At 42.8% G+C, this 15,907-nt stretch overlaps 1 protein-coding gene across 1 annotated transcript in view; it reads right to left on the reverse strand.

Moving 5' to 3' along the window:
• Positions 1-15,907, reverse strand: part of LOC128503631 (gamma-aminobutyric acid receptor subunit alpha-3-like) — a 210,714-nt gene that overhangs the window by 169,166 nt on the left and 25,641 nt on the right. The window contains exon 3 of the mRNA XM_053473782.1: positions 13,544-13,665. Within this exon, the coding sequence (XP_053329757.1) occupies positions 13,544-13,665 (122 nt within the window). The remainder of the gene's footprint in view (positions 1-13,543; positions 13,666-15,907) is intronic.

The raw sequence follows: 15,907 nt of genomic DNA on the forward strand, positions 1-15,907 counted from the left end.
TTCCCGGGCGTCGGGCGCTAGACCCCGAATATAGGCCGCACCCCCACTTTAAAGACTTAAAGTGGGGGAAAAAAGTGCGGCCTATATTCGAGCCACTACGCTATATATATATATATATATACACACACACATATATATATATATATACACATATATGTATATATACACACACACACACACAAACATATATACATATATATATATATATATATATGCATATATATATATATACATATATATAGTGTATATGTAGCGTTTTATAATTGTCCCCCACTTTGGTCCCTGTCCCCCCCCATGTGCCCCCCCTAAATATGAAAGCTGGAGACGCCACTGCTCGTTCCGTTGATGGAAGCCTCGGCCGGGTCCATCCTCCTCCTAGACGCGCATCCCCGCCGAGTTCAATGGATCTTGACAGGTCGCGCGTCTCAACGTCAAGAGAGCCGTGACATTTATCACATTTTTTTCTCCTCCCCCTAATTAGGTGGGTAGGAGGATCTGTTTTCATGGAGGGATATTTAAACCCTCATTTGGCACACAACCTTTTCCTGTAATAGTGCCTTTCTGTCTACACTAGCGTTTGGCTTGCTTTATCTTTCTGGTATTGATTCCGGCTTGTTCCTGACCTACGTTGTTTGCTGTCACGGACTGGGTCCAAGCTGGAGGCCGGAAGGACCCAGCGCGCCCGATGTAGTTTGCAGGAGTCACGATGCAGCAGTGGAGTCTAGGGCAGGGCCTGGTTGCTAGCACCTAGGTTAGTGCAGCCAAACACCAGCGCCCTGATATGGCAGCAGATGGAGTCCAGAACAAAAGGAATCCTGCAGGCACCCTGGAGCAGGCATGAAGCATAGCACACGGATCACGAGCAGGATGCTGCAGGCTGGGAGAATGAAGACTAAGCAAAGGGTTAATGTAGCAGACACATAACACAGCAAAGGAAAGGGAGACCAGGCAAGAAACATGATATAGGATATACATGAGAAGTGGCTAGAAACATGACATGAATAGCGTAAAGTATAAACAGGCACAAGACAAGGAATAAACATAACCTGACAAGACATACATGGTACAGGGCACAACAAAGGACAGGGAAGAAGGCAAGGAACACAGGGGAAGGAGTGAGGAGCCGGAACCCTCGGACGCTTCTTCCTTTAAGCAAGGATAGGAAATCTTAACTGGGACATGGGGAGAGGAGAGAGGAACCGGAATCCTCAGATGATTCAAGGAAGAAGGGCAAAGGTACATAAAAGACAGACAAACAAGAATACAGAAACTAGCCTAGGACTACATGATAACTATTGGAGATTCCGTCACATGATATGGCCATAGTATGCTTAGCCCACCACTACGCCAAAGTACTCCAATGACGGTGGGTCCTAACGCTAATCCCTGCTGACAAAGATGCAAAACAAACCACACATGTAAACCAAACACACAGCACTGAGACATACCTTAGACTGCAGACTGCAGACTGAGACAAACAGAACACACAGGTGGGGCACACCTAATAAAGGAAGCAGAGCTGAAGCAAAGAGCCGGAGCAGAAGCAAGGAATGGAAAATAGAACAAAGCAAAAGGAAATCCAGGAATGGATCAAAGCAAAGCAGAGAAACTACAGCAGGACAGATATGCAGCTCCGCAGCCTGGGCAGAACGTAACATTTGCTGCCTGCCCTGACCTTTGCTCGTGACCCCCGACTACTCTATTGTAGGATGTCCAACCGACAAGATAGACAACATCAAGTCCTAGCCGCTCATGCATTCCAGCTCAAATCCTTTTTTTTCTTTTTTAAATATCAAAATTTTATTGATTTTTCAAACACACAAAACAATTTTTACATATAAAAAGTAAAGGTGGGAAGAAAAAAAAAAAGGGAAAAAGTGTTGTCAACCTTCAGGTGTTCATGTTGTCGATGTGAAGAGATGAGAGTCTAGCATCCTTAGGGGTCGGTGCGTGTAGTAGTAGACATGGACCATTCTCGAGCCAGCCGTTTAGGCGAGGAGGCAGTAGAGCGAGATGGGAGGTTCGGTTGCAGCATGTCCAAGCCCCAGTCTGCCAGCAATGTTAGTTTAGGGATGGTAAAGATCGGCATCATGGGCCACGTCTGGCTTCTCCCCGTGGCTGTCAACATCCGCTATACAGTGTTTTAGGGCTGCAACTAACGATTATTTTCATAATCGATTAGTTGGCCGATTATTTTGTCGATTAATCGATTAATCGGACAAAAAAATGAATGTAAAATTTTCATTTATTTAAAATAATTTAATAAACAAATGATGTTAAATACAAACAGCAGAATAAAAAAAACTTTGATAAAATGCATTTCTTGTCTTTATTTCCCAACCAGCCCCCCCAATTTATGCACATTTGAGCCCAGGCTTGCCACGCTGCCTCCCAGACATGCCACGCTGCCTCCCAGACATGCCACGCTGCCTCCCACATATGCCACTCCACGCTGCCTCCCACATATGCCACTCCACGCTGCCTCCCACATATGCCACTCCACGCTGCCTCCCACATATGCCACTCCACGCTGCCTCCCACATATGCCACTCCACGCTGCCTCCCACATATACCACTCCACGCTGCCTCCCACATATACCACTCCACCCCCACATATGCCACTGTGCCTGATACACCACTCCGTCCTTCCCAGACATGCCACACTGCCCTCCCCATATATGCCTTATATAATGTATATGCCTTATACCCCCAGATATGTCACTCCGTCCTCCCCAGATATGCCTTATACCCCCCAGATATCTCATAGTCCCCTCATAGAGTCACAGACCCGTTCACAACACACTGACACCATACTTTTATAAATAAGTACTGGGTTAATCTTCACTGCCCCCAGGATTTAGATTCCCTTTAGTCTGCCCCCCTTTATCTCTAACTGCACCTTAAGTTAACTTTATTAAATTAACCCTCAGTCCTCATCATTAAATTAACCCTAAACACCCCATTAACCATAACTACCCCTAAATTAACTCTAAATACCCCATCAAAACAACTACCCTAAATTAACCCTAAACACCCCATTAACCATAACTGCCCCTAAATTAACCCTAAACACCCCATTAACCACAGCATCCCCTAAATTAACCCTAAAGACCCTGTCAACCACAAGAGCCCCTACATTAACCCTAAACACACCATTAACCACAACTGCCTCAAATTAACCCCAAACACCCCATTAACCACAGCTGCTCCTAAATTAACCCTAAACACCCCATTAACCATAGCTGCCCCTAAATTAAGCCTAAACACCCTATTAACCATAACTGTCCCTAAACACCCCATTAACCATAACTGCCCCTAAATTAACCCTAAACACCCCATTAACCATAACTGCCCCTTAATTAACCCCCACCTCCCCTAACTTTCAGTAGCCCAAATATTAATCTTATACTTACAGTTAGATGAGTGTCACAGCCATGTGGTTCTGGCCTTCTGGGAGAAGGAAGGGGGCGGGGCCAGTTGTCACAGTGATTACAGGGAGGGACTGGTAAGTAGGAGCTGCTGCTGTGAGTCAGACTAAACGGATTATATAATGAGGGAGATTTTTCAGAGCGTTTGCTCTGAAAAAAACCTCATTTTATAATCGATAATAATCGATTCAACTAATCAATAATGAAATTCGTTGGCAACGAATTTCATTATCGATTATTATCGATTTTATCGATTAGTTGTTGCAGCCCTACAGTGTTTTAAACGTTTAGGAGGCGATCAACGATCACCTCCTAAACTTCAATTGTGTTGCTCAAATGCCTCGATCAAGAGGCATTCAGCAACACAGAACACTCACCCCAGGTGATTTCAATTGTATAATGGATCCGAATCTGGACAAAAAGATTCCCAATGATGGCCCGATAGATAAAAACTTAATTAAACAAGCCAAAATAACTATTTTTCATCCCTCTGTAAGAGATTATTCCCATCTATCCCGAGTACACAGTTCTTACTCCAGGCTCGACCTATGCTTGGACTGTGCAACCACGATTAAGAGTGAAGAAATCAATTTTAATAGAGAATACATGGTCGGACCATAGTTTCAATGTTTTAGACATTGGCAACAGTTAAATGACTTCATACAAAGAAATAAAGAAAATAGAGATTATTTATTAAAAATGTCAGATTTCTTTTTTAAGGAAAATATGACTCCTGAACTAGACCCGGCTACAATTTGGCTATCATATAAAGCAGTAATGAGAGGCTATATAATTAAAATAAGTAAACAAGACAAAAAAATAAGGACCCAGATTTGGCTGATTTATATATGAAATATTTTAAATTGACTTCTAACAATAAAACCACTCCCAAAGAAGATAATCTAGTTGTAATCAAGAAGCTGAAACAAAAAATAAATACTAAATTAGAAGACAGGATCAAAAAAGCTATTGATAATTTAAAACTAAAGAGCTATTACAAGGGGAATAAAGCAGATAAAATCCTGACCAATAAAATTAAAAATAAAAGATCAGCGAGTAGAATATCTAAAATCATGGAAGGGGATAAAATATTTTTAACCCAGGAGGATATTGGTCAGGCATTTAACCATTATTATAGTGATCTTTACAATTTAACACAATAGAAATAGATGATTATCTGAAATAAATAAAATTCCCAAAAATAACAGATTTTCAAAGAGACGGTATAAATCAACGAATAACTATGAAAGAGCTGATAAAAGCAATAAATCATTTAGAAAACCAAAAAACTCCTGGTCCGGATGGATTCGGTAATAACGTTTATAAAATCTTTCATGCCTTTTGTCTAGCTTTAATGAAATAGCATTAAGTTCTAAAACTCCTGCCGAATTTCTATATGCCAATATTTTACCGATTTTAAAACCTGAAAAAGATCCTACTAATATAAGAAACTACAGACTAGGGCTGAAACAACTAATTGATAAAATCGATAATAATCGATAATTAAAATCGTTGACAACGATTTTCATTATCGATTAGTCGAATCGATTTTTATCTATTATAAAAAGAGGTTTTTTTCCAGAGCAAATGCTCTGAAAAACTCCTCCCCTTATATAATCCGACCTCAAACAGAGATCGGATTATAACACTAGAATCCAGATCCCCCGCAACGCTGCAGGGGACCTGGATTCCCCTCACTGTCGGCCGGTGGGTTTCCGTGGGCACAGACAACTTCCGTCTCTCCTCTCCGCTTCCATACACCCCTCTGACTCCTCTGGGAGGGGGGAGGAGGCAGAGTGGAGTATGGGAGGAGGCAGAGTGGTGTATGGGAGGGGGGAGGAGGCAGAGTGGTGTATGGGAGGGGGGAGGAGGCAGAGTGGAGTATGGGAGGGGGGAGGCAGAGTGGAGTATGGGAGGGGGGAGGAGGCAGAGTGGTGTATGGGAGGGGGAGGAGGCAGAGTGGTGTATGGGAGGGGGAGGAGGCAGAGTGTTGTATGGGAGGGGGGAGGAGGCAGAGTGGTGTATGGGAGGGGGAGGAGGCAGAGTGGTGTATGGGAGGGGGGAGGAGGCAGAGTGGTGTATGGGAGGGGGGAGGAGGCAGAGTGGTGTATGGGTGAGTTATAGTGGTGTATCAGGGGTATAATGAATTTCAGGGAGGCATATCTGGGGGAGTTAGAGTGGTGTATAGGGGGAGGTAGAGTGGTGTATGGGGGGTATAATGAATTTCAGAGTGGCATATCTGGGGGAGGCAGAGTGGTGAATCAGGGAGTATAATGAATTTCAGGGTGGTGCAGGGCATTTATGGGGGGCGGAGTGGCATATCAGGGTGCACAGTGGCATATAGGGAGGTATAAGGCATAAATGGGGCAAGTGGCATATTGGAAGTCATAAGGCATATAGGGGGTATAAGGCATTTCGATATTAGGCATATCAGGGGGGCATAAGACATATCTGGGGGTAAAAGGTATATCAGGGGGCTCAGTTGCATATCATTGGCATATAAGGAGTATAAGGCATATCGGGGGCACAGTGGCATATCAGGGGGCACAGTGGAATCTCTGGCATATAGGAAGTATAAGGCATATATGGGGGCAGAGTGGCAAGCTGGGGGGGTCAGATGTGCATAACTGGAAGCAGTTTGGTAAATAAAAGAAAAAATATACAAGGCTTTTTTTCTCATAGTTTTTATTAAATATGAAAAATAGTTAACATATGAATTAATATTTACTAATAACTTTGTATTAAAACCTAGTTTGAGAAACACTGTGTTTGGGTTCTTGTGGCTTTTATTATTATGTCAGTAAAATAAGAAGGTGAATAAAGAGAAAGAGGCCATTGCAATAAAGAGATGAAAGTGTAAATTGTACGCATTTTTTATCCGATTAATCGAAAAAATAATCGGCCAACTAATCGATTATTAAAATTATCGTTAGTTGCAGCCCTACTACAGTCTGATCTCTCTAATCAACGTAGATGTAAAACTATAAGCAACTACACTGCTCAAAATAATAAAGGGAACACTTAAACAACACAATGTAACTCGGCGTCAATCACACTTCTGTGAAATCACACTGCCCACTCAGGAAGCAACACTGATGGACAATCAATTTCACATGCTGTTGTGCAAATGGAACAGACAACAGGTGGAAATTATAGGCAATTAGCAAGACACCCCCAATAAAGGAGTGGTTCTGCAGGTGGTGACCACAGACCACTTCTCAGTTCCTATGCTTCCTGGCTGATGTTTTGGTCACTTTTGAATGCTGGCGGTGTTTTCACTCTAGTGGTAGCATGAGACAGAGTCTACAACCCACACAAGTGGCTCAGGTAGTGCAGCTCATCCAGGATGGCACATGACAATGCGAGCTGTGGCAAGAAGGTTTGCTGTGTCTGTCAGCGTAGTGTCCAGAGCATGGAGGCGCTACCAGGAGACAGGCCAGTACATCAGGAGACGTGGAGGAGGCTGTAGGGGGGCAACAACCCAGCAGCAGGACCGCTACCTCCGCCTTTGTGTAAGGAGGAGCAGGAGGAGCACTGCCAGAGCCCTGCAAAATGACCTCCAGCAGGCCACAAATGTGCATGTGTCCACTTAAACGGTCAGAAACAGACTCCATGAGGGTGATATGAGAGCCCGACGTCCAGAGGTGGGGGTTGTGCTTACAGCCCAACACTGTGCAGGACGTTTGGCATTTGCCAGAGAACACCAGGATTGGCATATTCGCCACTGGCACCCTGTGCTCTTCACAGATGAAAGCAGGTTCACACTGAGCACATGTGACAGACGTGACAGAGTCTGGAGACGGCGTGGAGAACGTTCTGCTGCCTGCAACATCCTCCAGCATGACCGGTTTGGCGGTGGGTCAGTAATGGTGTGGGGAGGCTTTTCTTTTGGGGGCCGCACAGCTCTCCATGTGCTTGCCAGAGGTAGCCTGACTGCCATTAGGTACCGAGATGAGATCCTCAGACCCCTTGTGAGACCATATGCTGGTGCGGTTGGCCCTGGGTTCCTCCTAATGCAAGACAATGCTAGACCTCATGTGGCTGGAGTGTGTACAGACTGCCCTGCAACCATACAAGAAGAATGTTTGATATCCTAGAACAAGTAGAGAATTCTGGGAAACCCTTACTAACTATCTCTAGACGCCGAAAAGGTGCGTTGGTTGGGGATATCTAAATAAGACATTAAAAGCTTTTGGAATTAAAGGTTTGTTTTATGAGGCAAGCATAAATTCATCTCCTATGGCTAGAACTATTGGTCCAAATATTTGCTCAATTTAACAAACGGTACAAGACAAGGATGCCCATTATGCCCTCTCCTTTACTTAATTTCAATAGAACCTCTGGCATTAAGAATAAGAAATTACACCCTTATAAAAGGTTTTCCAACTAGTAAAGGAGAATTAAAAATGTCTCTGTACGCAGATGATACTCTAGTTACTCTTACCCAGCCCCTCACTTCTTTACATCATTTAATGAACAAAATTAATAGATATAGTTTAATCTCAAATTATAAATTAAATGAGAATAAAACAACTGCTCAAATAATTGCTCCAGATTTACGGAATACTCTGGAAAATCATTATTATTTTAATTGGACTAGCAAAGAGTTCAGTTATTTGGGCATACAGATATGCAATCTACTTGATTGAAAAATCAAGTAGAGATAAATTTTACGAGCCTATATGGACAGTCAAACAAGTTATTAAGGGAATGGAGATATCTAGAAATATCATGGTGGGGAAGGGTTAATACAATAAATTCTTATATAATGCCAAAATGGGCACATCTTTTTAAAATGCTACCATTTAAAATTCCAAGACCCTGGTTACAGATGATCCAATCATTATTTGATGCATATATTTGGAGAGGGAAAAGACCAAGAACAGCCAAGTCAACTCTTTGCAGGAAAATTAAGCAGGGCGGACTGAATTATTCTAATATATATTGGTTATACCAAGCTAATATAGTTGCACATGTAAGTTACTTACAAATAGAACAAATTAAAGATGACCTATGGTATATTATTGAATCGGACGCCATCTCTATGTCAGGAACTTGGTCCATTGGGACCCAGAGCGCCCAAAGATTGTGTTCAGGAGTTTTTGCGCAGTAGCTGAGTTGGACACGGCCTTATGCAGGGCGACTGCACTCACACGGGTGAGCATCTAGGGTTATGCAGCCTGGGGCAGGCATGAGACATAGCACTAGAATCATGTGCAGGATGCTGCAGGCTGGGAGTACGGACGCTAAGCAGAGTATCAACAGAAACGTAGCAAGCAAGGAGGACAGAGCAAGGAACAGGGAGACCGAGCAAGAAACATAACAAGCAAGGCACAGGGAACAAGACAAGGAACACAGGGGATGGAGTGAGGAGCCAGAATCCTCTGATGCTTCTCCTTTAAGCAAGGATAGGACATCTTAACTGGCACATGGGGAGAGGAGAGAGGTACTGAAATCCTCAGATGATTCAGGGAAAGGAGGGCAAAGGTACATAAGAGACAAACATGAATACAGGAACTAGCCTAGGACTATGTGATGAGAATTGGAGATTCCGTCACATCATATGGCCATTGTATGCTTAGCCCACCACTACGCCAAAGTACTCCAATATTTGGTGGGTCCTAACGCTAAACCCTGCTTGCTGAATTACTAATAAAGTAACCATTGAATCCAAACACAGAACCGAGAAGGACATACCTTTAGACTGCAGACTGAGACAAACATAACACACGGGTGTGGCACACCTTATAAAGGAAACAATAGCTGAAGCAAAGAGCAGAACTAGAATCCAGGAATCAGAGGTTCAGGACAGAGCATACGGAAATCCAGGAATGGATTACAGCTAAACATGGGAACTGAGGCAAGGCAGGGAAAAACAGAGATATAATAATCACCAAAAACGAACAAACTACCAAAAATCATAGCGATACGTGCACTGTTATCACCGCCATCATTCATCAGGTGTGTATATACCCAGCCCTATGGCTGAGGTACGTGTGATTTGATGAGGCATGTGTCAATCTGACATGTGTCACTTTTATTGGCTGCTCAGATATATAAATAGGTATACCAGTTACGCTGTTAGCCACACCCCCTGACAAAGCTCATTGCAGCGAAACGTACGTTGGGGTTGGTACGTTTGGACTTGGCTCCATTTACCACCAGGCTTTTTTTCTTTTTTCAGACTTGCTTCTAGATTGGGTTATTTACTTTTGAGCACTGATGTACCATTTCTCTATGTTATTTCATTTGTTCCTTTTTACTTTATTGTTGTGGTCATCCTTGTGTTTCTTATTTGTGCCTTTATATACAAACGCATTTCCATCCTAGTTCCTGTAGTCCTGTGCCCTTGTTCATAGGTACCTTCCTATTTGTGTCTTGGTGCCGAGATGCTTTTTTATTATATATATTTTTTATATGTATTTAACTCATATTGTCTAATAAAGATTTACTTTGTATATACCTTTTTTCCTTACGTGCTCTCCTTACATTAGGTTTTGGTGTTTATAAAAACAGAGGATATGCAGCTCCACAGCCTGGATGGACCCTAACACTCTAAAAAAGATCTAGAATACCTACTATGGTTGAATAGTGTAACATTTAACACCAACTTAACTTACAATCAATGACTTTAGTTTAAACTACCGTATTTGCTCGATTATAAGACAAGGTTTTTTCAGAGCAAATGCTCTGAAAAATACCCCTTGTCTTCTAATCGGCGTCGTCTTCTAATCAGACCTCAAATAGAGGTCTGATTATGAGACTAAGATCCAGATCCCCCGCACCGCTGCAGGGAACCTGGATCCTCCTGTCTCCCCCCCTATTTAACACCCCCCCACACACACTTACCGGTGCTTCCTGCTGTATTGCCGGGGCAGCGGGTTGACGTCTACGCGATCCACGTAGACAACGTCCGCTGCAGCCGGAAGGAGGTGTGGCTAGCAGCGGGGGTTGTCTGCGTCCATCGCGCAGACCTTCCCCGACTGTCAGAGATCAGAGTTCCCCGCACCGGTGCCGCACAGGTGCGGGGAACTCTGATCTCTGACAGGCGGGGAAGGTATGCGCGACGGACGCAGACAAACCCCCGCTGCCAACTCCACCTCCTTCTGGCTGCAGCGGAAGGAGACGTCAACCCGCTGCCCCGACAATACAGCAGGAAATTGGAAGCACCGGTAAGTGTGTGTGTGTGTTAAATGGGGGCATAGGGAATTTCTGGAATGCCTTATACCCCTATATGCCACTCTGGCACTTAGGGGGTTAAATGGCATATTATGGGGCAGAGTGGCATATAGGGAGGTATAAGGCATTTCGGGAGGCAGAGTGGCGTTAAGGGGCATTTAATAGAGCACTCTGCCTCCTGAAATGCCTTATACCTCCCTATATGCCACTGTGCCCCATAATATGCCTTTTAACCCCCTAAATGCAAGAGTGGCATATAGGGGTATAAGGCATTTCTGGAGGCAGAGTGCTCTATACAATGCCTTTTAACTCCCTTAATGCCACTCTGCCTCCTGGAATGCCTTATACCTCCCTATATGCCACTCTGCCCCATAATATGCCTTTTAACCCCCTAAATGGGGGACAGGTTGGAAAATACAAGGAAATAAAAACAAAAAAAATATTTTTCTCAATCATAGCTTTTATTAAAAAAAATAGTTTACATGAATTAACATTTACTGGTAAACCTTTTTTCCTTTAGGGTCGTCTTATATTCAGGCTTTTTCTTTTTTTCCTAAGTTAATATTCAGATTTTGGGGGGTCGTCTTATAATCGAGCAAATACGGTATATCAGAATTAGAGCTGCAACAACTAATGAATAAAATCGATAATCGATAATGAAAATCGTTGCCAACAAATTTCATTATCGATTAGTTGAATCGATTATTATCTACTATAAAATGAGGGTTTTTTTCAGAGCAAATGCTCCGTTTCAGTGTGACTCACAGCAGCAGTTACTACTTACAGTCTGTGAAGAACCCTGTCTGATCTTCACTGTTATTATTATTATTATATTTATGTGTACCCTGTTTGAATGTGGCTGCAGCTCCAGCCTTCAAAGAGATGATCCTATAATATGGCTGGGGCTCTTAATCAGCCAGCACAGCCCTGTCTGCCCAGACGGCACGCGCACTACAGGGGGGATAACACAGGTGGGGGAAACCCATTGTATCCCTTAATCCCCTCACCTGATACATCCCCTGCATACCGATGGGATTTGTGAGGGGATGTGGATGATGGCATTTGTGATGGGATGTGGCTGATGGGATTGGGGGTTGGGTTCGGTGCACAGTGAATGGAGATTGTATATAAATTCTGTGTGTTTGTAATAAAGAGAGTTCTGTTTTTAACCTCAAAGCATGAAGTCCTGTCTCATGATTGAGGGAAGTGCTGGTCTGTGACTGCTTCCTTCGGACAGCCACAGCGTGTCCGCTTACTGGGAGAGGGAAGGAGCTGACAGGCGGATGTGTCCAGTCTGGGGCACAGGACGATCCGTCACACAGTCCCTCCCTGCAGTCACTGCCGATTGGCCCCACCCATTCTCTCTGTCCCTCCCTGCAGTCACACTGAAGATTGGCAGCGCCCATTTCCTATAGTGTCCACATGGCTGTGACACTCATCTGAGTATAAAATTAATATTTGGGTTGCTGAAAGTTAGGGGAGGTGTGGGTTAATTTAGGGGCAGTTATGGTTGGTGGGGTGTTTAGGGTTAATTTCAGGGCAGTTATGGTTGATGGGGTCTTTAGGGTTAATTTCGGGGCAGTTATGGTTGATGGGGTGTTTAGGGTTAATTTAGGGGCAGTTATGGGCAGTCCTGAAATCAGGACACCTGAATTGATAAACTAGGAGGAGATTTTCCATCACTTAATTTTCCATCACCTAATTTTGTGAGGTTTCAGAGAGACAATTTATAAAAAATTAGGTGTTTTTTTCTAATTTTCACTAGTTTTTACTAAATTATGGTATCAAAAGAAAGCTCTATCTCTCCTTGAAAAAAACAATATATAGTTTACATGGGTACACAATTCACAGGAAAAGAGAATAATTGCTGAACCGACATAGCGCAAAAATGGCAAAATTGCTCTGGGACTTGAGGTACAAAAAACCCCTGGGATTGAAGGGGTTAAACTAACAAAGTTTTATTTTCAACAATAAAAATAATAGATCTTAAATTTATACGTAAAAAGGACTAGAACCAAACATCATGGGCATTTAAGTTATGCAGATAATTTTATATATTCTTATGTGACACACCAAATTTTCTATATTATATATTAGTGTTTTTCACTTGGCTTTTTGTGGCCATGAACATGCCTTGTATTTGTCACTGGTTTCTCATGAACCCCCCCCTTTATATTTTTGCCCCTTGTGTATTAATGCCCCAGCCAGGCCTCCCTTTAGTGTTGATCAATGTGGTTGGCCCCACAACCTTGTGTATTGCCCCCCTTTGTGCATTTATGCCACCACACCCATTGATTTGTGTTACCCCCAGCCAATCCTCCTCCCTTGTGTATTGATGTCCCCCCTTTAGTATTAATTTATGTGATGCCCAACCACCCTTTTGTCTATTGATGCCCCCACTGCCATGTGTATCAGCCCCAGCCACACACACCCCTGTTTATATTGATTTTGTCATTTCAAAACACAGCCTTCCCCCTTTTGTATTATTTAGGTTTTACTGATGTCCCAAGGGAATCCCCCCTCTCCCTCAAACCCCCTTTTTTTTTTTTTTAAATACTTCATACTAGATTTTCGCTTTTCTTTTTTTCCCTGCTCTTCTCCGACGTGACGATCCTCTCCCCGTCTCGTCTTGAAAGGAGCTGGACAATGAGCCTCACTGAGGCATGGCCACTTAGCAGCACAGTGTGTGCAAGCCACCGAACGCCTAAAAAAATTAACCTGCTCACACAGGCCGCACGTTGGACGCCCCTGACCTAGGCTTACTGGACCAAAGTTAACTAACAAAGTGACATTTTAATTTTACAGATTATATTTTATATTCCAAAAACACAGTGTGTTTCTATAAACTATGTATATATACAGTATGTGACATTAACAAAGGCAGTGGTATATCTGTGAATTGAAACATAAAAACCTATTAAGTGCATGTTACTTACCCCCAAGTCCAGGCCTTAGTCGGTTATCATATCCATCTAACAGTCTGTCCAGGATCCTGGTGAATATCGTAATATTGTCCTTGCTGTAATCAAGCACTTCAGGGGCATGTTTTGGTGACAGGCTGAAGAATAAATAATTATGAAAATATTAAACTCATAGCAATAGTTCCTTCACATTTCTCTTTCATTATTATAGTTGTAAAACAAATCTTCAAATGTTGGGGTGCAAATACATGTGAGAAAAAACAAATACCGTATTTGCTCGATTATAAGACGACCCTGATTATAAGACGACCCCCCAAATCTGAATATTAATTTAGGAAAAAAAGAAAAAGCCTGAATATAAGACGACCCTATAGGAAAAAAGTTTTACCAGTAAATGTTAATTCATCTAAACTATTTTTTTTTAATAAAAGCTATGATTGAGAAAAATATTTTGGTTTTATTTCCTTCTATTTTCCAACCTGCCCCCCAGTTATGCACATCTGCCCCAGAAATGCCTTATACCCCCTATATGCCACTGTGCCCCATGATATGCCTTTTAACCCTATATGCCACTGTGCCCCATGATATGCCTTTTGACCCCCTATGTGCCACTCTGCCTCCAGAAATGCCTTATACCCCTATATGCCACTCTGGCATTTAGAGGGTTAAAAGGCATATTATGGGGAAGAGTGGCATATAGGGAGGTTTAAGGCATTCAGGAGGCAGAGTGGCATATAGAGGGTTAAAAAGGCATTTTTACCGGTGCTTTTGACTTCCCTGTCATGTAGCCGGGGCAGCGTGTAGATCCCACGCACTTACGCTGCAGCCGGAACGAGGGGTGGCTAGCAGCGGAAGTTGTCTACGCGAATCGCCCCAGCTACACACCAGGGACTCAGAAGTACTGGTAAGTGGGGTGGGGGGGGTGAGACAGGAGGATCCAGGTCCCCTGCAGCTGCGGGGGATCTGGATCTTAGTCGTCTCATAGTCAGACCTATTTGAGGTCTGATTATAAGACGACCCCGATTATAAGATGATGGGTATTTTTCAGAGCATTTGGTCTGAAAAAAACCTCGTCATATAATCGAGCAAATACGCTAATTCAGTACTGAAACAGCAAAAAAATGTATAAGTGGGACTCCCAGGATAAATTGGCTCATCAAAAGATATTTCTTACCATCTGTTGCATTTTTAAGCAGTGGCAATGAAAAGATAAGTGATCATCTTTATCCCTACAGGTGTGTACCTTTTGAATGCTAAGTAGGTAGACAATTTTTACTCTCCACCCTTCTAGCACCCTATGAGTGGTTGGATTGATCTCATCTCCCCTACCTGGGATTGTTATAGGTGGTGGAGTTAGGTAGGGATTTGTTTTAATTATCTTTACTTTCTCTTTCGGAAAGAGTGGGTGGAGAAAGATACACAGCATGTGAAAATTGGTAGCGGTTCCACCAAAATGCCATGCTTAGGAAGGCCAATTCCAGCAGACTAAGGAATTGTTGAGAGGATGAATTGCTCTCAGGAAATAAAATATCTCTTAAAATGCACTAACAAACACAGAAACATAAAAGAAGCAAACTAAAACCAATGTGGCTTAACATGTGGAGCTTTGCTCCTGGTCGATTCTCGGAGTTTCAATAGTTCAACATTATATGTGCCATCTCTCTCACACATATACACAACTATGCAAACTAGCAAACAAACGGACAAAAAAATGTCTATGCGATAAAATTATACGCTTACAAGCTGATAAGATCAGACCAAATAAATTATTTACATCAGGCAACTTTTGAATCAATATTGGGTTGACATGAATGCAAACACTGAAACAGAAAGACGCTCTTTTATTAAGAACAATCAAAAGAAGCTGCAAACAGAAAATTACATACATCTAAATGTTCAAAGACAGGCAAAGTTCATATTTAAAATAGGTTAAATTGTAATTCTTCGATCATCGTTTACTGGAGGTCCAACATATCACACGATGGCTATTGATGCAGAGTGCGGGAGTACGACATCGTATCCCTGCGCTCGGCAACCTTGTGCGCAGTAAAGCGATGTCTGAAGTGACAGACCTTGCGCTCCCTAATGTTGAGCCGACTAGAGGGAGATTATGATCTCCCAACCAGTCCTGCAGGCTGCAGCTGCTGTATCAGTGGACACAAGATGCCATGACTTATGTGAGGAAGTATGGTTGCCCTGATCTTTTCATAACCTTCACATGTAAGCCTAAATGGGCTGAAGTAACCAACAGAAAATTTTGCTCCAAATGAAATTGACTCCTTCATAAGTGCTGAACTGTCAGGTCTGACCTCTGGCCCAGCAGAAAAATGCAGGAAAATGTTCAAAACCTTATCCTTGGCCATTTACAAAAGAGACCAG

Source organism: Spea bombifrons, chromosome 8 (genome assembly GCF_027358695.1).
Source record: "Spea bombifrons isolate aSpeBom1 chromosome 8, aSpeBom1.2.pri, whole genome shotgun sequence".
Lineage (NCBI taxonomy): Eukaryota > Metazoa > Chordata > Amphibia > Anura > Pelobatidae > Spea > Spea bombifrons.